Genomic DNA, 22,235 nt, shown 5'->3' on the forward strand with positions numbered 1-22,235 from the left:
GGAAATATTACCGGATTCACCGAAGGTATAGGGAGTGAAGAAGTCACTTCGTCCGAATAGGGAGGTTTTCTTTCCTCCCCTTTTCATGACACCTGACCCACAGGTCTGTCAGCCCTGGGAACCATAGCCAAAAATAAGTGATAAATCTTAACTGCCTTGTTTTGCAGAGGAAATGTCAATTTTTTTCCTTCTTCCTCTAGAGCCGTATCTCTTAAACACAAGAAAGAAAGAAAGAAAGAAAGAAAGAAAGAAAGAAAGAAAGAAAGAACCCTAAAAACAGTGATTCCGGATGCAGCCTCGATGTCCCCCCATTAAACGGTAATATTTCAGGCGTCCGCTCACACTAATCTTTCAAACTGTCATCGCAAGCCGCCCGACCAGCCCATTCACTTAACAGCGCTCCCAGGACCCTCGCTCGGAGCTCTTATGAATGAGACATTTAATTGAATCGGATGTGGCTCGTTTCCAGACGTCACCGCCTAGGCGATAGGCATTCTTTCCCACTCCCCCCAAAATCTTCAAAGGCGAGCTAGGCCCCCAAGCTAGGTTAGCCGAGGGCAATAACTAACATTGTCCAAAAGCGTGGCGAGGAAGCGCGGGAGAGGCCGCCGATCTGCAGGTCTGTCAAGGGGGAACCCGAGTTGGGGGGTTGGAGGCGGAGGGATGAGGAGGGTTCCTGGGGCTGGCGAGCTCCACCCCCCCACATCCCGCCACACTTACACACACATTTGAAAAAGCCCTCTCTCCGCAGACTCAGCTATCAATTCCAGAACCGCGCGTAGACTCTGGCTGGGGGAACCGATGCTGGGTTCCGCCGCGAAGGCCCAGGCCGGGCTCCCGGCAGTCCGGGCCCGAGTGCTCCCGGCCTCGCCGAGGGCGCGCGGTGGCCCACTGGCCTTCCCCGCGGTCCGGAGAGCGTGGGCGTGATGAGCGGCGTAAAGGTCCCAGTGTTAGGCATGTGCTTACTCGGATCGCACCCTTCCCCGCGGCACTGCCCGAGGGCTCACCGTGCCGCCTGAGCACCCAAAGGTCCATGTTCAGGACAGACGCCACCTTGTCCCTTTGTGTGTTTCCTCGGCGCTCAGAGCAGTGGCCTTGGCTTGCCTTTGCCCCGCGCGCCTTTCTTCTACCCCAGCGCTTCTTCCCTACTCCCCAGCTCGCCCTCAGAGCCGAGCCCTCCAAGTCTCCGTCCTTCGCAAGCCCCCGCGCCCCGCCGGCTCCTGGCCGACACAAGCCTGCGCCGCGGCCTGGGAAAATCGACGCTTCCCCCCACAAGCCTGCCGACCCCAGGGGTAGAGTAAGGCAGGGACTTTACCCAGGGGGGCATTCTGCCTGCTGGATCCTGAAACTACACAAAATAGAGCGCCCCTCCGCAGTGTCCTGGGGGAGGCCATGGCCCAAGCTTTCATCAGATTTCCCAAGGGATCCAGAGGGATGAGGTGGACCAGCACAGTCTCTGACCCAATAGCTTGTGCTCCTGAAACATTGGCAGATTTGTCTAATAGGAGGTCCCTCCTTTACTAATCATGGGGCTAAAAATTAACATTCCCTCTGCCTTGCCCTTCCACCTTGCACCTGGACCCACCGCTCACTGTGCAGCGGGATTCCCTACTCCCGGCTGGCCCAGAGACCTCTGAGAAATCCTGGCCCCTATGAGCTCTGGGGAGCCCCACCAGCCTGAGAGCTAAACCTGGGCAGGGCCTGAAGTTCTAGGGCCACAGACGTTTGGAGGCCTTGCTACTAGGCAAAAAGGGCAGGGGAAAGTGAGAGGCAGGAATGGTAGGTTCCAGAAAAGGAGAAACGAGGCGGCTGGAAGCTAGGATACTCTAGAAAACAGATCTCTTGTAAGAAGCTGAGCTTATTGGGTGGGATTCTGGATCTGTTTCATTATTAAGGGGAGGGTCACTTCTCTGAGAGGAGATTGATCGTCATTGACGCCCCCTGGAGTTGTGTGTATGTGTATATAACTTGTACTACTATAGAAGGTGGCCACCCACCACCCCATAACCACCCACCTTGTGGCCAGGGTCTGGGCTGCTGGTGAAGGGGGAACTACTGGGGCATGACTACCCCTGTAAGTCAAGCCAAACGGAACCCTCAAATTTTCCAGAATCTCCCCATCCTATCATCACCCCAGAGCAAACCTCCCGCAGGCTGCTCTTCTTTTACAAACTCTTTCCAAGCAGACACACTCTGCATAAAAAAAGCCTCTAAGATTTCTGTAAATGACTCCCCTCCCCCCGCACCCCCACCAAGTCTTCACTCTTCCATTCTGTTTTAGGTGATGGGGAACATTTCTTCAAATCCCAGATCCACCCAGCCCAGCCCAGAGGCCAGCCAGATCTGAAGAATCAGGTCCTTTCCCAGGTAAGTGCCTCGATGGGGTTTTCAGGCTAGTACTACGGAGAAATGTCAGGCTGCGGGAGCAACAGGAGAGCCTTCCAAATGCCTCGCGGCCCCTTTAAAAAGCTGAGCAGGATTTTTTTTTTTTTTTTTTTGAGCCGTATGACTATATTAGGTGACACGAAACTGCTCATCGCTCCTGTCATCGGGGCCCCTGGCCCAATGGCAAGCTGAGTCCCCCTCCTCTGGCCTGGTCCCGCCTCTGCTGCCCCTGGTGCTCCGCACTACCTGCCGCCGGGCCACAACCCGAGCTGGAAGGCGGGTGCTCGGGCGGGCGGCGGGCACCATGCGGGGAGGCTGCCAAAGGCCGTGGGCAGCGCTGCTCTCTGCCGCCCACCTGGCGCTGTGAGACGCGCACTGCCACCATGTTCCCCAGCCCTGCGCTCACGCCCACGCCGTTCTCGGTCAAAGACATCCTGAACCTGGAGCAGCAGCAGCGCAGCCTGGCTGCCGGGGAGCTCTCGGCGCGCCTGGAGGCCACGCTGGCGCCCGCCTCCTGCATGCTGGCCGCCTTCAAGCCCGAGGCCTACGCGGGGCCTGAGGCCGCTGCGCCCGCCCTCCCCGAGCTACGCGCCGAGCTGGGCCCCGCGCCCTCGCCTGCCAAGTGTGCGCCTGCATTTCCAGGCGCCCCTGCCTTCTATCCGCGGGCCTATGGCGACCCCGACACCGCCAAGGACCCTCGAGCTGATAAGAAAGGTGAGGAGCAAGCACAAGCCTTTTCTCCCTCCTGGGGTCGCTTTTGTGTCCCCAACCGCCGCCGAGAAATTGTGGCCTGGGCGGAGGAGACGCGAGTGCCTGGGCGGTGGGCAGAACACAGGGGGATGGGAGTGTGAGAAGCGAGGTCGTCGCCAGGGCTCCTGAGCCCCGCGTCCAATCGGAGGTTTAGAGGAAATGCTGGACTGAGATGATCAGAAACAAGAGACAAAAGAAATACAGATATATATAGATAGATAGATAGATAGATAGATATTTGGCCTAACAAAGCCCCAGGAGGCAGCAGCCTTGCTGAAGTTAGCGATCTTGTGGTAGAAAGAGAGATTCTCCATATCAGGGTTTTGGGTTGTTTTGTTTTTGTTTTTGTTTTTGATTTAAGGGTCTTTTTCAGGATCTGCCGAAAGCGCCTAAACAGAAGTTAAAATGCCGCACACCGGACAGGGTTTTGCTTACAAAGGGAGAAGGGTCCAGGACCTTCTATGGCCCACCCGTAGCCCGGGTATCTGGGGCTTTTCCTCCTTGTACCAGGACAGTGGAATCTTTGGGCACAAAGGCCTTGATTCAAAAGTGAGATACTGCGGACTCTCAAGAATCTAGTTAGCAGCTTTGTTTTTCCGGCCCAGCTTCCCGACGCTACTGGGACTGAGGGGCTCTCTCCTGCTGGAAAAAAAGTTAGAAAATGCTGCGCGACTCAAGGCGAGAGGCAATGAAGAAGGAGACCGTGGAAGGTGGCGGGGTCGCCGCGCAAAGCAGCGGGAGTTTGGGGAGAGGGGAGAGGCGGGCGGGGCGGCAGGAAGGGGCGCGTGGCCGGGATCTGCGCGATTCCGAGGTGGCTGGGGGCGCCGAGCTAAGGGCCGCGGGGAACCCAGGAGGGCTCTTTCTGGCCTAGAGAGGTTTGTCCAGAAGACGGAAGGCCCCGGGACGGCCGCCGGAGGGTCAATTCCGCTGGCCGCTACCGATTCGAATCCAGCTGGAGCAGGCGGGCAGGGCGGGATCCCAGGCGGCCTCCTGGGAGCTGGACAGACCCCATGGCGGCTGCGCGGGCGTGTTCCATCAGCAAACCAACAGCTCTTCCCCTTCTGTTTCTTCTGGGTTCCATAATTTTGAGACAGTGTGACTGCCCCTGTGGTGAGGCCTTGGTCTCAAACCCGGGCGCCTCGGTGGCTCCGTCGCGTAAGCGTGTGCCTTGAGCTCAGGTCCTAATCCCAGGGTCCTCGCACTGAGCCCCACGTCAGGCTCCCCGCTCAGCGGAGAGTCTGGTGCTCCCTCTGTCTTTCGTTCGTTTTCTCTCAAATAAATAAAATCTTAAAAATTAATTAATTAATTCCCAAACCACTGCAGCCCTCATCTAATTCACCCCCGGGGCAGCATCTGGCTTTACCTTCTTTTCAGCCTGAAGTCTTAAGTCACCGTCCGTCTCCCTCACCAGAAGGTGAACTCCCGAGCGAGGGCAGGGACCCCTCCGGCTGACGCTCCCCAGTGCCCTGGGCCGCCTGGCACGTAGTAAGCTGCAGCAAACGCTCACGGGCCGCGGGTCGGTCCCAGCTGTCCGCGGCGCCCAGTGCCCTGGGTGGCGCGAGCCGCAGCCAAGCTGGGCGCTCCAGGCAGCACGCGGTGGCACCCACCAGGGCGGATTCCCCGGCAGGCGCCCCGCGGAGCGGGCCGCTCTGGCCTGACCCGGCGCCCCTCTGCCCCTCTGTTTCCCCGCAGAGCTGTGCTCACTGCAGAAGGCGGTGGAGCTGGAGAAGCCGGAGGCCGACGGCGCGGAGCGACCCAGGGCGCGACGGCGGAGGAAGCCGCGCGTGCTCTTCTCGCAGGCGCAGGTCTACGAGCTGGAGCGGCGCTTCAAGCAGCAGCGGTATCTGTCGGCCCCTGAGCGCGACCAGCTGGCCAGCGTGCTGAAGCTCACGTCCACGCAGGTCAAGATCTGGTTCCAGAACCGGCGCTACAAGTGCAAGCGGCAGCGGCAGGACCAGACTCTGGAGCTGGTGGGACTGCCCCCGCCGCCGCCGCCCGCCCGCAGGATCGCGGTACCGGTGCTGGTGCGCGACGGCAAGCCCTGCCTGGGGGACTCGGCGCCCTACGCGCCCGCCTACGGCGTGGGCCTCAACGCCTACGGCTATAACGCCTACCCCGCCTATCCGGGTTACGGGAGCGCGGCCTGCAGCCCTGGCTACAGCTGCGCCGCCGCTTACCCAGCCGGTCCGCCCCCGGCGCAGGCGGCTACGGCCGCCACCAACAACAACTTCGTGAACTTTGGCGTCGGGGACTTGAACGCGGTGCAGAGCCCCGGGATTCCGCAGGGCAACTCGGGAGTGTCCACGTTACACGGTATCCGAGCCTGGTAGGAAAGGGCCCTAGGACCTGGGGCGCCCCGACCGATCCCAGCTCTAGAGAGGGACACTGAGTCTCGGGGGAGGGAGGACCCCGACGTGTCTCCACGTCCCTTGGATTTCACATTCACTCCCGCAGGGGCCTCAGAGCTCTTTTCGCCCCGTGCGCCTTTGTCCCCAAGCGCGGGAGAGTTTGTGGCCGCGTTTACAGAGCTTGCGGCGAATGATCCCGCAGCCTGGTGCCTTAGCCATCGCCCCCAGAGTGGCCTCCAAACGCCCACGGGCACCCCCAACCGGCTGAACCTGGGCCAGTTGGGACTGGGAGCCCGGGTGCACCTTTCGTCGAGCCTGGGCCCGGCGCCCGGGCCCTTGCCGCCTTGCCGCCGCCCACCCAGCCCACCCACCCGTATTTATGTTTTTACCTGTTGCTGTAAGAAATGGGAATTCCCTTCTCATTAAAGAGTGCGCTGATCCCGCATGTGTGCTTCTTTCAGCTTCCGGCGCTTCCAAATTGAATTTTAGAAAGTAGAGCCCGCCTGCCAGCTGATCTTGTGTTGAAGGTTCAGGCATTCACTGAGCAAATGGATAATAATAAACTTGTCCGGGGTCCTTTATTAGATACTTCCTGGCATTGTCTCTGGTAATCTTCAATCACTCCCAAAAAAAGATGTCCTGTTTTAAAATTTAGCAGACTGAGGCCTGGCGAGGTTTAATGACAACTTGTCTCTGAGCAAACAGCCAATAGTGGTGGATAAAAGGTTCGGTTTCAGGTCTTACCTCACAGACAGAGGACACTTGCCCAGAGCCACCAACTTTACTTCCTTGAAAACTACAGCCTGGCCTGTCAGGCACAGTTGAGGTGCTGGGCATTAAATGGAGAACAAAGGGACCTGAGTCCTCTGCAACTGGAACGCATCATAATTCATCCTGCTTCAAAGACCATCTTACTCCATATTACAGATGGAAAAACCTAGAACCAGAGCTCTTGTCAAACTTCCCTAAACTCCCCAGCCCAGCTAGGTTAGAGGGCCTGGGGTCCCATGGCCGCAGCCTCACCAGCTGGTGGACTCCGGCGAGAGGTGTCCTGCCAACTGTGCCTCCATCTGTGGCTTGGCCACAAGAATTCACATGGTCAGGGGACCTCCCGCCCAAACCCTACGGCTGTCCTCTCCTCTCCGCATTTAACAAATTTTGCCGTTGTCTTGATCAATGAATGCTACTGTTCAGGTTTTACAGATGAGAAAACAGGCTAGGGAAATTAAGCTAAAAACCGGCTTGCTGTGAGACTTGCTCTCTGCACACACACCCCACCCCCATCTGTAAAATGAGGATAACAAGAATAACTTGGTCTGACCCCAGGTCCCACCAGTACACGGCGGCTCAGACCTGACCTCCAGCTCCACTATCCCCAGTCTCCAGGGCCAGGAGGAATTAATTGTGCTTCTTTAAAAAGGGTGAAAGTGGGAGGGAGTCAGAACTTTAGGCTTGTGTGGAATATAGATTTTTCTGAGATTTTCCCCAGGAAGGGCTAGGCTGGCTCGTGGGGCTTAAGCCATTTGGCCTAGAGCTCCTGATCGTAGCCAAAACAATGCTTGTGGCTTTCAGAGACCAAAGGCGACTTAATGTGCTCTAATAGCTGGGAAGAGTCACCTAGCCAGGCCTGGTGCAACTAGGAGCCCTCCTGCTGCCACCCCTGGCCCAGGCAGCTCAGCCAGGGCTTGTCTTGTTTCTGGGTAAGTGCTGCCCCCAGGCTCGCCACAGGTTCTCATGAGGTTCCAAAAGCTACTGCTTGCCAGAACGGAGCAAGGTGCTGATTTGGTTGCCACCAGGAGGATGGGGTCGACCCTGGCAGGGCTACGTACTGGGCTCTGTGAAGGAGGGGAGAAGGCTGAGCTCAGGGCTTGGGTCTGGGCCGCAGGATTTATTTCCTCTGCTGCAAGGTCCAAGCTAGCTGGCCAGCACCCTAGGGAGGAAGATGTGTTGAGTTCAGTCCCAGCATTCCTTGTTCCAGGCCTAGGTCCCTGAATCAAGCCTTTACCTCCAGCTCATTTGATGCTGTCTATCCCTCTCGGTGATGCACGCCTTGGTCCCATTCTCACAGAGGGGCACACTGAAGCTCCAGCAGGCAACCAGACGGCACTCTTGGCACATCCCTGGCTTGCACGTGGCCTAACTCACACACCCTTGGAAATTCTTCTACCTGGAGCTCACCCCTGTTCTCACTGTTAATCAGATCAGTGGATTAGCCCACGACCCCCTGGGGTCCTGCACATCCTTTGGACTTTTTCATCTTACACACGTCTGTGGTGACATTAAAAAAAAATATTTCTTTCACTTAACATTATATCGCAAGGATTTTTCTTTTAAAAAATTATTTATTTTAAGTAAACTCTACCCCAACATGGGGCTTTAATTCACAACCCAACATCAAGAGCCGCTCAGTGCAGACTGAGCCAGCCTGGCACTCCCTCTCCAGGATTTTTCTATAATGACTCTCTCTCTGTCATGTCCCTTCTGGGACCAGCTGAGTGACCCCAATGTCTTTCACAAATGGGTAAAAATGGCTGGCTGGCACAGGGCTTACCAAGTGTGGGGAGTCCAGGCGAAATGCTTTATAGGAGTTCTCTAATCCATCTTAATTTGCAAACCATGAAACTGAGGACCCCAGGTTATGGTAATGGTCAAGGTCATTCCCCTAGCGTGCAGCTGGGAAACCCTTCAGGCTTTCCTAAATGGCACAGCGGGTGGTGTGCCACACTGTGTTGCTCTCTCTGTCGGGAAGATGCAGTGGGGCCTGCTTCTGGGCATGGCACAGAGCCTACCCCACTCTCTCATCAGTAGGATGAGGTGTAAGGCTTCATATTTAGGCTTCATGATGGGGCAAATTACAGTGCGAGAGCTCTGGGAAGCAGCACGGACTGCTTTGGCTTGGCCGAGGGTGTCGATCCGGGAGCCAGTAGGTGGGGGGACTGCAGGGTCAGAAGTATCCTAAACTAACAACACCCTCATTTACACAGCGATCTATTCCCAGGTTAAATCGGTAGTGGTGGTTTTCCAATTGTTACATAACTCACCCGCTTAGTGAGAACAAGTGCGGCTTCCTCCGAGGTGTCAAAGTGTGCAGAGATGGGGTGGTGCAGGCTGGCTCCGCGTTCCCGGACCGCCAGGGGGAGTGCAGTTATATTTAATTAAAAAAAAAAAAATCAAACAACGACCCCATGGTTAAAAAACAATGAAAGATACACCGTGATACTAAGTAGAAAAAAAGGCCAGCTTCTCGGGCTGGGGTGGAGTGGTTCCCGCAGCCAGGCGCCCGCCCTGCGCAGGCTGGCAGAGGAGAGACCCGGCTGCGTGTCCCCCCATCGTCCCCCCCCAAACAGAGGCCAGGACACCTCATTCCTCCTGATCAGGCCCGACTCTGGCCCGGATGTGTTCTTGCCTCCTTGCATTATTCCCAGCCAGCAGATAAAGCTGTTGCCAAATCAGAATAGCTCCCATCTTCTTATTTTGTATAGATACACGGTAAATCTATTTACCTATTTATCTATTTATCTATTTGTATAGATAAACGCCATGTTGTGTATCTCAATACCTGTGTTTAAAAGAACTCACAGAGCACTCAGGGCTCGCTGCCAACTGACACCTTGTGCTCCTTGGCAAGCGCACCCTTCCTGGGCAGTGCCCCTGCCTCCTCTGGGACCCGGGCCTGCGCAGCTGTGCAGGAGGCTTAGTCCCCAGGTCTTGCCTACTTGCCCCTTACACTGGGCTCCTAGCAAGGGGGCCTATGGCTTGGATTTCATTTATTTAATACTACTAGAGTTTACCCTGTGCCAGGCACTGTTCTGAGCTCTTTACAGAGTGAACCCATCTAATCCTCTTTCACACCTCTGAATTCTACTGAGGAAATAGATGAAGAATCAGTCTTAGGTTCAAAACAGAGGAGTAAATCCCCCAAGATCACACAGCTGATCAATGCCAGAGCTTGGTTAAAATCCTAGGCAGGCTGGCTCTAAAGCCTGAGTGCTCAGCACCATCTCATCCCCAGTTCCAAGAGAAGACACCAAGAAATGTTTGCCAATTGTTTAAAGAGTACAGTAATAATATTTGCTAACAATTCTTTGAAGGCTTTTATGTGCCAGGCACATAATTATTCTTCACTTTGGGTAGAAGAGGAAACAGGCACAGAGAGATATGACCCCACCCAAAATCTCACAGTGAGGGGAGGCATAGCAGCTGGGGTTCCAGGGGGACAATGTGCCCCCCTACACACACCCTGCTGCACTCTCCTGCATCTCAGGAGACTTTACGGCAGAACAGGGTGGAAAATGAGCACCCCTCACAGGCTGGTCACCCAGAACCACCACAGGCTCCCTATCCTGCTCCAACCCACAGCTGCACGGGATAACAACTTAGATTATTGCCTAACATCTGTTCGCGATTGCTTTGTGCCAAGCCTAGGGCTAAGTGCTAAACCTGCAAATCTCATTCTGTTGTTTCCCAAGGAGGAAATTGAAACCCAAAGAAGTTAAGGACATTGCCTATCTAAGGCCACTCTGGTAGCGCAGACTAGGGGAGCCTGTGCTTGAATCAGATGATGCCTGTAGAGCCCTGGCCTTGAACCATTCTCAGCAGTTCTCCAACTTGCCTAAAGGCACAAATTGCTGAAGGCTGGCCAAACCCAAATCCCTGCCTGCCTGAACTCCTCCATTGAATTGGACTCCCAGGGACTGGGCCTAGAAAACTGCATTTTATAACCAGGTGATTCTCATCATCCAGCAAGTTGCAGAACCACAACTCACAGAGGCCCCAGACCATTCAGACTCTGGCTCTTGAGGGTCTGGGAGAAACGAGTCAGGTTTCCTCTCTTTGGCCCCACTCTTCCATCTCAGGGTCTCGGTGTGTTTGCTGTGAGACAGTGGCTACCGCACAAGCCAGGCAGTTCTGGGGACCCTGGGAGCAGGGAAGAGGGCAGAAAGGGGTAAAACCAAGGCAGTAGAGGTTGAGAGAGGTACTTGGTCTTGGCACAGACCACAAAGCCATCCCTGTGGGGTACACAACCCAATGCCTGCCAGTACTGCAACAGGAGAGAAGAGAAACATGCGAGGACTATTCAGAAACAGTCTGTCTGTTCTGTCCAGATTCTAAGTTCCACACTGAGGTCCCAAAGGAAGGGGAATCAGGGGAAACCAGCCTCCATAGGGGTTTAGAGTGTGCCAGGCTTTCCGCCAACTCTCAGTCTGCATGAGGCCACTGAAGCCCCACAATTAATTGAGCATCATGGGCTCGATTTTACAGATGAAGAAAGTGAGAACTTTAAAGGGTTTTATGAGTTGCCCTGTTCCAATAGTGAGGAAGTAGCCGAGTTCTAACACCAAACCCTTTTCTTTTCAGTATACTCTCAACTATTTCCACCTCATCCAAACTCCAGCTTACAGAAATCTCAATTGCAGCATTGACAGGCAATAGCTCTACCCCACCCCAAACTGGTTTCCTCTGTCCTCAACTTTTTAGGGGAGGTCTTTTTTTTTTTTAAGATTTTATTTATTCGTGAGAGACACACACACACAGAGAGAGAGAGAGAGAGAGAGGCAGAGACACAGGCAGAGGGAGAAGCAGAGAGAGAGAGAGAGAGAGAGAGGCAGAGACACAGGCAGAGGGAGAAGCAGGCTCCACACAGGGAGCCCTACATAAGGCTAGATCCCCGGTCTCCAAGATCAGGCCCTGGACTGAAGGCGGCGCTAAACCACTGAGCCACTGGGGCTGCCCCTAGGGGAGGTCTTTTTTAAAAACTTCTATGTGGAAAGGAATTAGGATAGTCAATGAATGCGACAGTTATCACTTATTATTGTTCCTCTGTGGCCCTTCATAAATCCTTGTGCATAAATAGGTAAGCCTATCTTGCTGATGACCTTAGTTTAGCTCTCTTCTTACAAATAAAAAAGAATAGTTCCCTCTTTTCTCCAACACCAGGCAAACTGTGATGCTCAGTGTCCTCACTGGTGGTTGATTTATTTCCATGATCCAGATTTCTTAGCCACCTAGCTAAGTATCTCAAGAGCCATTTGGAAAGATTTGAAGCTTAAAACATGTAAATAGAGAAATGACAGTTTAAAAGGTCCCTAAGTATTATATAGATTCAATGTAATCCCAATCAAAATGCTAGTGCTGTGTATGTGTACAGTATAGCTTGACAAACTGACTTGAAAACTCACATGGAACTGTAAAGAAAAGCCAAGATACTCTTCAATAAGGAAAACAAGATAGGGAGGTTCTTTCCCTGCAACAGGGCTTTTAAAGCTATGGTAGTTAACCCAGTGTGGTATTGGCACGAGGGCAGACAAATAAACTAATGAGACAGAACAGACCCCCTAGAATCAGATCTGTACATAGATGATCCATAACACAGTTATTTTTGAAGATCAGCGAGAAAAGGGTAGACTTTTCTATAAGATAGTGTTTCATTAGACAAAAAAAAAAAAACAAATGAAATTAGAGTCCTACCTTAGACCATTTACAAAAATTAAATCAGGGTTAATGTGAAAAGCAAACCTATATAACATTTAGAAGACAATGTAGGAAAATATTTTATACCTTATAGTAGGAAAAGGTTACTTAAATATAACACCAAAAAAACCCCATAAACTCAAAGGAAAAGATTGTCTACATTAGATATTTGCAAGCATGTAGCCAACAAAACATGAGTATGCAGAATATATAACGAAATCCTAAAATTCCTCCGCAATACTGTACTCCAGGCCTCTCTGGCTTCCTTGCTTTTTGTTACACACAAAAAGCTGGCACATGCTCTGGCCTCAGAGTCCTTACATTGGCTGTTCTCTTTGTGTGGAATGACATTCTCCCAGATATTTTCCTGGCTAATGCCTCACCTCTTTTAAGTCTTTACTCAAATGTCTGTATCATGTATATGATATATATCTGTATACTCTATCTAAAATTGTACCCCCATACACATAATTGTGGCAGTCCCTATTTTTCCTTTTAACCCTTGTCACTATTTATTTATAACAAATATATTATATATAATATTTATTATATTATTTAAAATATTTATTTATTTATTTATTTATTTATTTTAGTTATTTGACGGAGAGAGAGTGCACATGTGCGCACACGAGCAGGGAGAGTGACAGGCAGACGGAGAGGAAGAAGCAGGCTTCCCACTGAGCAGTGAGCCTGACATGGGGCCTGATCACAAGATCCTGGGATCACAATCTGACCTGAAGGTAGATGCCTAACCAACTGAGCCGCCACCCAGGCGTCCCTCCTTATCACCTTTTAATGTACTGTTTTGTTCAGTGATGTATCCCAAACATGTAGAAGAGTGGCACTTGTAGATGATTAATAAAATGTGATAAATGAATGAATGAAGACAAATTATCCAAAAGGGAAGAGTAGACAAGAGAAATGAACAAGAATTTCATGGAGGAGGTAGTACAAATGGCCTCAAAATATATAAATACGATTGATCTATTCATTAATTAGAAAAACAAAAAGTCGTGATGAATAACTATAATTCACCCACCAGACTGGCAAAAATTAGCCACAAGTACCAGAAATTGGGAGAGTAAGCATCAACGAGAATTATTCCCGTGCAAGAGGTGTGACTTCCTCTAGAAAGCCATTAGGAGAGAGTTTGGCACAACTTAGTAAAGTTGACTATGAGCCCACCCTAGATCCAGTAATTCTATTTCTAGGCACATATCCCAGGGATAGTCTTATATATGTGCACCTGGAGACATACATAATTATGCAAAGAAGTTCAAAATAGCCTTGTGTGTAATAATATGGACTAGAAACAACCCAAATACTTATCAACAGTTGGATAGACAAATAAAATGTAGGAGATTGGCACAAGGGAATATTATACAACAGTGAAAATGAAAGTGTGAAAATATCATACTTATCAACATGAATCAATCTCAAAGATGAATCAATGCTCAAAGGTGAGCAAAAGAAGGAAGTCACTGAAGAATAGAGATAATGAGATCCATTTACATAATGGTGAAAATGGGTGAAACAAATGATGTATTAGTTAGGATATATACCTAGATGTCAAAACTATAAAGGAAAGCAAGTGTGAGGCATCTACAAAACTCAGTTGGCTGAGCCTCTGACTCTTAGTTCCAGCTCAAGTTGTGATCTCATGGATTGGGGGATAGAGCCTGTTCCAGCAGGGTCAAGCCTGCTGCATCAGGTTCTGCCCTCAGCAGGGAGTCTGCTTGAAGATTCTCTCCCTCCGCTTCTGCTGCCTGCTTGCATGCATACATGGGGCGCTCTCTCTTTCTCTCTCTCTCTCTCTCTCTCAAATAAATAAATAAATCTAAAAAAGAAAGAAAAGCAAGTGAATGACTAACTCAAAATTCAGATAGTGGTTGCCTCTGGGGGAGAGAAAGAGGAATGCAAATGGTGGGAGCTTTCAGTGGGGGCTTGTGAAGTATTCTTGGTCTGGGTGATTTTATTATTCTTTAATCTATACATATATATGCTCTTTATTTTTATTTTACTATTATTTAACTTTTCAGTTGAGATATGGCTTACAGGAAAACATAAATCTTAAATGGTAAACTAAATTTTGCAAATTATAATATCTTTTGTGTGTGTATGTAAATAACATAATATATTTGACAATTTTAAAGTGCACCCCCAAAATCAATCATGGTGTTCTTGAACTTCAGGACTTAGCCTTAGAATAAGGAGGCTCCACCCAAGATATACTTCCAAGAGAAAGAAAGCAAGATGAAAACTGTGCTTCCAGGAGGATCTTGAGTCTGTAAAAAAAACAACATATACTTATTACTTTACATGGTATACTGTTACATATATTATTTTATATTATCTAGTGATCATTGTTTTCCAGTTGTTGAATGTTATTTAGTCTGCTGTTCACTTAGCCCCTTAGAATTGTATGCCCATTCATGCCTCCAGACAATTCTGTGAAATGGATCCAGGTACTATTTCAACTGAGGAGACAGAGATGAAGTGAATCAAGCAAGTCACTCAGCTTATAGGCTGAAACCCTCCCCACTCCATTACAACAGATGGGGGTGTGCGGTGGGGGGAAGTGGGGAGGGAAGGGAACACACCACTATGTGCCTGGCCAGGGGTAACCTTAAATTTTATACCAGGAAGGCTTCCTGAGGACCTCAAATAATTCAAATCCGGTTTGCAATAGGATTAAATGGAAAGTACAATTCATGTATCAAGTCTTGCACTTAAGGGAAATGATTATTTTTGGTACTACTCCAAAAGCATGTGACTCAAATTTATATCCAATGTAAGATATAGACTCTGATTTTTCTATATTCCAAGTCTACTGCAGTGAGCATCAGAAACAAAATCAAAGTTGAAAAATGTAAATAGACACCAGTATGTGGAGGCCCTTTCACCAAAAGGACTGGAAACTGTGAAAGATCAAGACCAGACAGAAAAACCACAGCACCATCCCTCCCAGAAATGACGGTGCTTTGGCTCACTGTCTCCATTGTTACAGCAGAAGTTCCATGAGGGTAGGGAAGTTGGAATTCTCAGTGTCTGGAACAGCTTCTGGTATAACTGGACTACATATTGACCACTAAGTACTTTTACATTCATTCTCAGTTTCCTCAACTTGACCATCATGCTGAGCTGCCCAGATCCCTCTCCTTATAGGGATTCGGATTCAGCCCCATTTCCAAGATGAGGCCCGGGAAATCAGGCTGATCCCAGTATTCCAGCAGCACTGCTCATGGTCTGTGCTGAAACCTGAGGAAGATTTGGGGGTGTGAGTCCTACTTCCAAGGACTTCAGCCTTAATTCTCCTGGAGTCAGGAGATAGATGCTCAGCCTTGGGAAGAGGAAGTGAGCGGTATCTGTGTTTCAGAAGACTAGTTCAAACAATCAAAAAAATCCCACGACACTGTACCAGGGCCCTCTTCATTAAGTATTCATTATCCCAATCACTTTCATAAGAAATCATAAGTCCTCAGAAAATAAAAATAATGACTAATGAACAAACCACTTGAAAAAGTAGGCCTCATTTGAGGCATCTGGTTGCCTTTGTTGGTAGAACATGTGATTCTTGATCTCAGGGCTCTGTGTTCAAGCCCCACACTGGGTGTAGAAACTAATTAAAAATAAAATCTTAAAAAAAAAAAAGTAGGCCTGATTTAAACAGCATTTCCACATCTAGGTACATACTCTAGAGAAACTCTTGTAAATGTGTAGTGTACCAGGAGAATCACAGCCATCCTGTCAAGGTCTTTGTCCCAAGCAGCTTTCAGAAGCAGTCCGTCAGCACTGGGCAACTTTTTAAAGCTATTCAATCATAAAAAGAAACAATAAATAACACAAAAGATGTAGGATTTCAATTTTAGAATGCTCAAAGGACTTGAATAGACATTCCTCCAAAGAAGGCATACAAATGGCCAAAAACCGTAAGAAAAGATGCTCAATTTCATCAGTCATTAGGGAAATGCAAATCAAAATCACAATGAGACACGATTTCACACCCATTAAAATGCCTACTATGAAAAGAACAGAAAATAACAAGTGTTGGTAAGGGTGTGGAGAAATATGGCAATGTAAAATGGCACAGCACGTATGGAAAACAGTAGGACAATTCTTCAAAACCTGAAACAGGAATATCCATTTGATGTATAATTCTACATCAGGATATACACCCAAAAGAAGTAAAAGCAAAGACTCAAACAGTTGTACACCAGTGTTCATAGCAGCATTATTCACAGTAGCTAAGAGAAGCAACCTCAGTGTCTATTGATAAAGGAATGAACAAAATGATCTATACATACAATGAAATATTATTAAGCATTAAAAAGGAAGGGAGTATTGGTGCATGCTACAATGTGAACGAACCTTGAAAACATTATGCTAAGTGAAATAAGCTGGACACAAAAGGACAGATATTGTATGGTTCCATGCATATGAGGACCTAGAGTCATCAGATTTATAGAGATAGAAAATAGAGTGGTGGTGGCCAAGGGCGGGGCAGGGGGGGAGGAATGGGGAGTTCGTGTTTAATGGAACAGAGTTTTACTTTGGGAATATGAAAAGTTCTGGAGATGGATAATAGTGATGGTTGCACAGCAATGTGAACATACTTGAAGACACTAAACTATACATTTAAAAATAGTTAAAATGGGGCACCTGGTAGCTCCATCAGAAGCGTCTGCTGCCTTCAGCTCAGGTCATGATCTCAGGGTCATGGGATCAAGCCCCATGTCAGGCTCCCTGCTCAGTGGGGAGTCTGCTTCTCCCTCTTCCTTTGCCGTTCCCCTTGCTCTTGCTCTCTCTCTCTCAATTAAATAAAAAAAGTCCCAAAAGTTAAAAAAAAAAAGAAAAGTTGCCAGCTTTCTGAAAGCTGAGGAAAGTATTGCAGTGTTGTTCCATTTCCACCCAAGAAAACAGGTAGATGAAGGCCTGGCAGGGTATGCCCAATTCATCACAGAGAGAGAAAATCAAGGAATGACTTGAGAAATAGTAAAAATTCACTATACCAGCAGTTCTCATTTTGGTCCCAGGAACACTTTACACTTCTTTTTTTTAAGATTTTATTTATTCATAAGTAAATATGAAAGAGGAAGGCAGGACATAGGCAGAGGGAGAAGCAGGCTCCATGCAGGGAGCCTGATGTGGGACTCGATCCCAGATCCCAGGATCACGCCCTGAGCCGAAGGCAGATGTGCCCAACCTCTGAGCCACCCAGGCGTCCCAACACTTTACACTTCTTAAAAATTATTGAAGACCCCAAAGAACTTTAGTTTGGGTTGGTTATATTTATTGATATTTATCATATTAGAAATTAAGAGTGATAATTTTTAAAAATACTTTTTAATTCATTTAATTATTGCAATAAGCTCATATGGAGTTTGAGATACAAGACAAGGAAAACCAAAGAAAGATGTAAATATGTGGGCAAATACAAGCAAACACTGAATGTAAGGTGTGGGGTTATGACAAAGGAGGGGATAGAATCACATACCAGACAACTGTAACTTTTCCATCAGGAGCAGTGAAATGGATTTAAGGAGTGTGAAGCCCCAGAAAAAGGGTGGAGTTTTGGACAATTGGAGAGTTTTCCAACAATGTTATATTTCTTGACCTGGGTGGCAGTTACATGGGTAGTGCTTTACTATGACAAGTAAAACTGCACATAAGTTATTTATGCCTCATTATGTCTGTTATAGCGACTCATTTTTTAAATATTTAGAAAAATTTCACAAATCATGAAAGGATAGATGGTAACAAACTACATCTTTGCAGAGAGACCTGATGTAAAAACAAGCAAATACATGGGATTCTTTTTTTGTTTTTTGTTTTTCCCTCTTTACATACATGGCAGATTTTGGACTCGCTGTTCTGCACCTTGCGTTTTTTACTGAATAATTTTTGGAGATTGCCCCAATCAATAAAGACCTTATTCTTAGTATTATAACTACATATTGTCTCATTGCATGGATGTACCATTTATTTAGTTACTTATTGATGGATACTTAGATTGTTTCCAGCTTTTTGGTCTTGCAAATGATGCTACAGTGAATAACTTTATTAATATGCCATTTTGTATGATTATATCTATCAGAGATTTTTAATGATGACATTTGCCACCATGCCTCAAGATCTTTTCTTTTCTTTAAAAGATTTATTTGAAAAGAGAGAGAGAGAGTGCACGTGAGCGGGGCAAGGGGCAGAAGGAAAGGGAGAGAATCTCAGGCAGACTCCCGCCAAACACAGAGCTGGAAACTGGACTCCAGCTCACAACCCTGAGATCACGAGTCAGATGCTTAACCAACTGAGCCATCCAGGTGCCCCAAGATCTTTTCTTTTTTATTCTGGCAACTGCTATATTAACACAAAATGTTTCTTGATCGTGTGTTTTAATATGGTTTTTCAAGTTACAACCACAGAAGGCATGTTTCATAATTACAGCTGCATTTGAAGGGTTTTTAATTTCTGTAATATCTTTTATCATTTAGCTGCAGTTACAAGAAATGAAATGGTATTGGCTTAAGGTTCTATGGTAGCAGATGACAGAAACCAGCTCTGGCTAAATAAACCCAAGGGAGGACTTCACTGAACAGATCTTAGAGCAGCTCATCAAATCTATGAAGGAGGATCCAAACAGCAAGGTCTAGGAGATGCAGAACCAGTGCAAACTGAAAGCCTGCCTGGAGGAATAGTCCATAGCACAGCCCTGCTCTATAGAGGGCATTATTAAAAAGCCACTTAGCCCCAGTGACCGCAGCCTGCAAAAGCTCCATCTGAGCTCTGGTGAGTACCTGGGAGAGCAGCTGACAGGCCTAGGTAGGTCTGATTTCTCTCCCTGGATCAATAACTGGACCAGGGGCAATTCAGGGACCACCCTGGGTACTACAGCTGTTCACAGAGAAGGGGGTAGCACGAGCCAGTCAGCCCCGTCAACCAGCGCCTATCACCAAGTGGAGCATGGAATCCTCAAAGGGCCACTGGGGTGGCCAAGGAGTGCCTGGCAAGGACGTTATTCTTTCTTAATAAAATGAAAGTGCCAACATCCAAAACACTGACAATACCGAATGTTGGTGAGGATGTGGAGCAAAAAGAACTCATTCATTGCTGGCAGGAATGCAAAATGGTGCAGCGACTTTGGAATAGTGTGGCAGTTTCTTACAAAACCAAGCATACTCATTATACTATCCGTGGCTTTGGTATTTACCCAAAGAACTGGAACATTTATGTCCACATAAAAACAGGCACACAGATATTTATAGCAGCTTTATTCTTTTTTTTTTTTTTTTAGATTTTGTTTATTTATTCATGAGAGACACAGACAGAGAGACAGGCAGAGACACAGACAGAGGGAGAAGCAGGCTCCTCACAGGGAACCCGATGCGGGACTCAATCAGGATCCGGGATCACGACCTGAGCCTCGAGCGGGTGCCCAACCGCTGAGCCACCCAGGCATCCCAGCAGCTTTATTCCTAATTGCTAAAACTTGAAAGCAACCAAGATGTCCTTCAGTAGGTGAATGGATAAATAAACTGTAATCTCCCCAGACAATGGAATATGATTCATCCCTAAAAAGAAATAAGCCAACAAGCCATAAAAAGACATGGAGGACCTTAAATGCATATTACTAAGCAAAAGAAGTCAATCAGAAAAGGCTACACACTATATGATTCCAACTCTATGACATTCTGGAAAAGGTAAAACTAGGGAGACATTAAAGATCAGTGGTTGCCAGGGGTTTAGGAAAGGGAGGGATGATTTGGTGGAGCACAGAGGATTTTTAGGGCAGTGAAACTCTTCTGTATGATACTATAATGCTGGAGACATGTCATCATACATTTGTCCAATCCCATAGAATGTACATCAAGATTGAACCCTAATATAAACTATGGTCTTTGAGTGATCGTGATATGTCAGTGTCAGTTCATCAGTTGTAACAAATGTCCCACTCTGGTGCCATATCTTGATAGTAGGAGAGGCTATACATGTGTGTAGGGACAGGGGATATTTGGGAACTTTCTGTACCTTCTACTCAATTTTGCTGTGAAACTAAAACTGCTCTAAAAAGCAAAATCGCTGTTTTTAAAAATGTTCACTATAAAATTAAAACATTTTTATCGCAGTAAATTTAGAAGATGCTAGAGAGATAAAAATGACCCATGATGCCACCCAGAGAGAACCAGGCAACATCATTTTTCCCCGGGCAGCCCTGGTGGCTCAGCGGTTTGGCGCCGCCTGCAGCCTGGGGTGTGATCCTGGAGACCCAGGATTGAGTCCCACATCGGACTCCCTGCATGGAGCCTGCTTCTCCCTCTGCCTATGTCTCTGCCTCTCTCTGTGTCTCTATGAATAAATAAATAAAATCTTAAAAAAAAAAAAACCACATCATTTTTCCCTTCCAATGATTGTCCTACGCATGTTTCTGTCTTAACTTTAGGGTTTTTTGTTTTGTTTTGTTTTGTTTTTTAAGAAAAAAACAAAGCAAAACAGGCATGTCCCTTCCCCTAACAGTACACCAGGAATGTTTTTGCGAGTCTGGATCCAGCATTCCTGATTTCAAATCCCAGTTTCTGCCACTTACAGCCATATCACCTTGGGCAGCTTACTTAACTTCTCTGTGCCTTATTTTCCTCAAGAGTGCAACAGGATAATAATAGTGCCTATGTCTTCAGCTGTGGGGAGCATCAAATTGGTTGTTTACATAAAGCATATAGAGGGGCACCTGGGTGGCTCAGTGGTTGAGCATCTGCCTTGGGCTCAGGTCGTGATCCTGGGGTCCTGGGATCGAGTCCTGCATCAGGCTCCCCCCAAGGATCCTGCTTCTCCCTCTGCCTGTGTCTCTGTGTCTTTCATGAATGAATAAATAAATAAATAAAATCTTCTAAAAAGTAAGGCACATAGAACAGTATCTGGTGTGTAATATGTGTTCATATCACCATCTTTCCATAATATTCAATATTTTTGCACAACAGAAAGATACTGCTTTTATTGGCTGCAGTAAATAATTTTGGTGTTCAGATACAGCATAATTTAACTAGCCTCCTAATTTAAAGATATGTAGGGTCCTTTTGTTTCTCTCATAACTAACCCTGTGATGAACATCTTTATAGATATATTGAGGGAGAACCGCTAGACACAGTTTTAAGACTTGGGCCTGTGTGATGCCAAGTTGCCCTGGAGAGTGTGGCACCAGTTCAATGATGCTTCCCCAGGAATGGGGGAGACTCCTGGCCTCCACCAGGTGTTACTGCATGTGTATCCAGTTTCATCTCATCCACCTCCCAGGCAGCAAATGGCATCTCAGTGTTTTCAACTCACCTTTGCAGCCCGTAGAGGCATCCCTTGACCTGATGCTGGGGAGCACCTTCCCTCTGCTACAGGCAAGCTGGTCAAAGCCTAACCCTACTCTGCCTTTTAGATCCAGACCTGAGCCCCATTAAGTTTCTTCCAGAAGACAGATACCAAAGATAATCCTCTCTCACTCTCTACCCTACTGGTGTGCTCTTGCCACCATTCCCATTTTGATTACCCCGTCATCTGTTTTGATAACTAATGTGATCTTTATCATGAGTTCTGCCTCCATTGTTTCCTCTCTGCTCTGATGAAAGCTCCCAACAGGGCATCCTCACCTGCACTGGGCGCCCACGGTCTCCATGTGCTGGACGGGGAGGCCTCTCCTGATTCATCCCACCCTCACTGGGCTGTAGCAGGTGATGGGCTGGGGGCCTCTCTGACTTTTCACAAACTCCCTCCAGGTAGGTGTTGCTGTTTCTTTTTCTTAATTAATTAATTAATTAGTTTTAGTAATCTCCACACCCAACGTGAGGCTCAAACTCAAGACCCTCAAGATCTCGAGATCGAGAGTTGCATGCTCTTTTGACTGAGCTAGCTAGGCACTCCATGGTTTGTTTAGTGTGTGTGTGTGTGTGTGTGTGTGTGTGTGTGTGTGTGTGTGTGTGTGATAAAATATACATAAGAATATGTATACCATTTTTAGGTGTATGATTCAATGGTGCTAAGCATACCTGCAATGTCATACAACCATCACCACAATGCATTTTAAGAGCCTTTCATCATCAAAAACAGGAACTCTGTACCCACTGAGCAATGACTCTCTATTCACACTTACCCTGGCCCCTGGTAGCCTCTATTCTACTTTTCTCTATGAATTTGCCCCCTCTACACACCTTAAATAAGTGAAATCAGACAGCATTTGTCTTTTTGTGTCTGGTTTATTTCACTTAGCATAAGGTTTGCAAAGTTCATCCATGTTGTAGCAGGTGT

At 47.8% G+C, this 22,235-nt stretch overlaps 2 protein-coding genes across 3 annotated transcripts in view; one reads left to right on the forward strand and one right to left on the reverse strand.

The window, feature by feature from the left end:
* The first annotated feature begins 200 nt into the window (after nt 1-200).
* On the forward strand, nt 201-5,921 carry NKX2-5 (NK2 homeobox 5). The gene is made up of 4 exons (XM_072824115.1): nt 201-318; nt 2,282-2,367; nt 2,502-3,099; nt 4,828-5,921. Exons 3-4 carry the CDS (start codon nt 2,769-2,771, stop codon nt 5,463-5,465), a joined length of 969 nt encoding a protein of 322 aa, XP_072680216.1. The 5' UTR covers nt 201-318; nt 2,282-2,367; nt 2,502-2,768; the 3' UTR covers nt 5,466-5,921.
* Nucleotides 5,922-11,426: 5,505 nt separating this feature from the next.
* Nucleotides 11,427-22,235, reverse strand: part of BNIP1 (BCL2 interacting protein 1) — a 49,821-nt gene continuing 39,012 nt past the window's right edge. The window contains exon 6 of one of the 2 annotated variants that reach the window (XM_072824120.1): nt 11,427-14,239. In XM_072824120.1, the coding sequence (XP_072680221.1) occupies nt 14,121-14,239 (119 nt within the window). In that variant the 3' untranslated portion in view covers nt 11,427-14,120. Of the gene's footprint in view, nt 14,240-19,205; nt 19,520-22,235 lie in introns of those variants that run through there. The other variant, XM_072824121.1, reaches the window with a different exon arrangement.

This window comes from Canis lupus, chromosome 4, assembly GCF_048164855.1.
Source record: "Canis lupus baileyi chromosome 4, mCanLup2.hap1, whole genome shotgun sequence".
NCBI classification, from domain to species: Eukaryota; Metazoa; Chordata; class Mammalia; order Carnivora; family Canidae; genus Canis; species Canis lupus.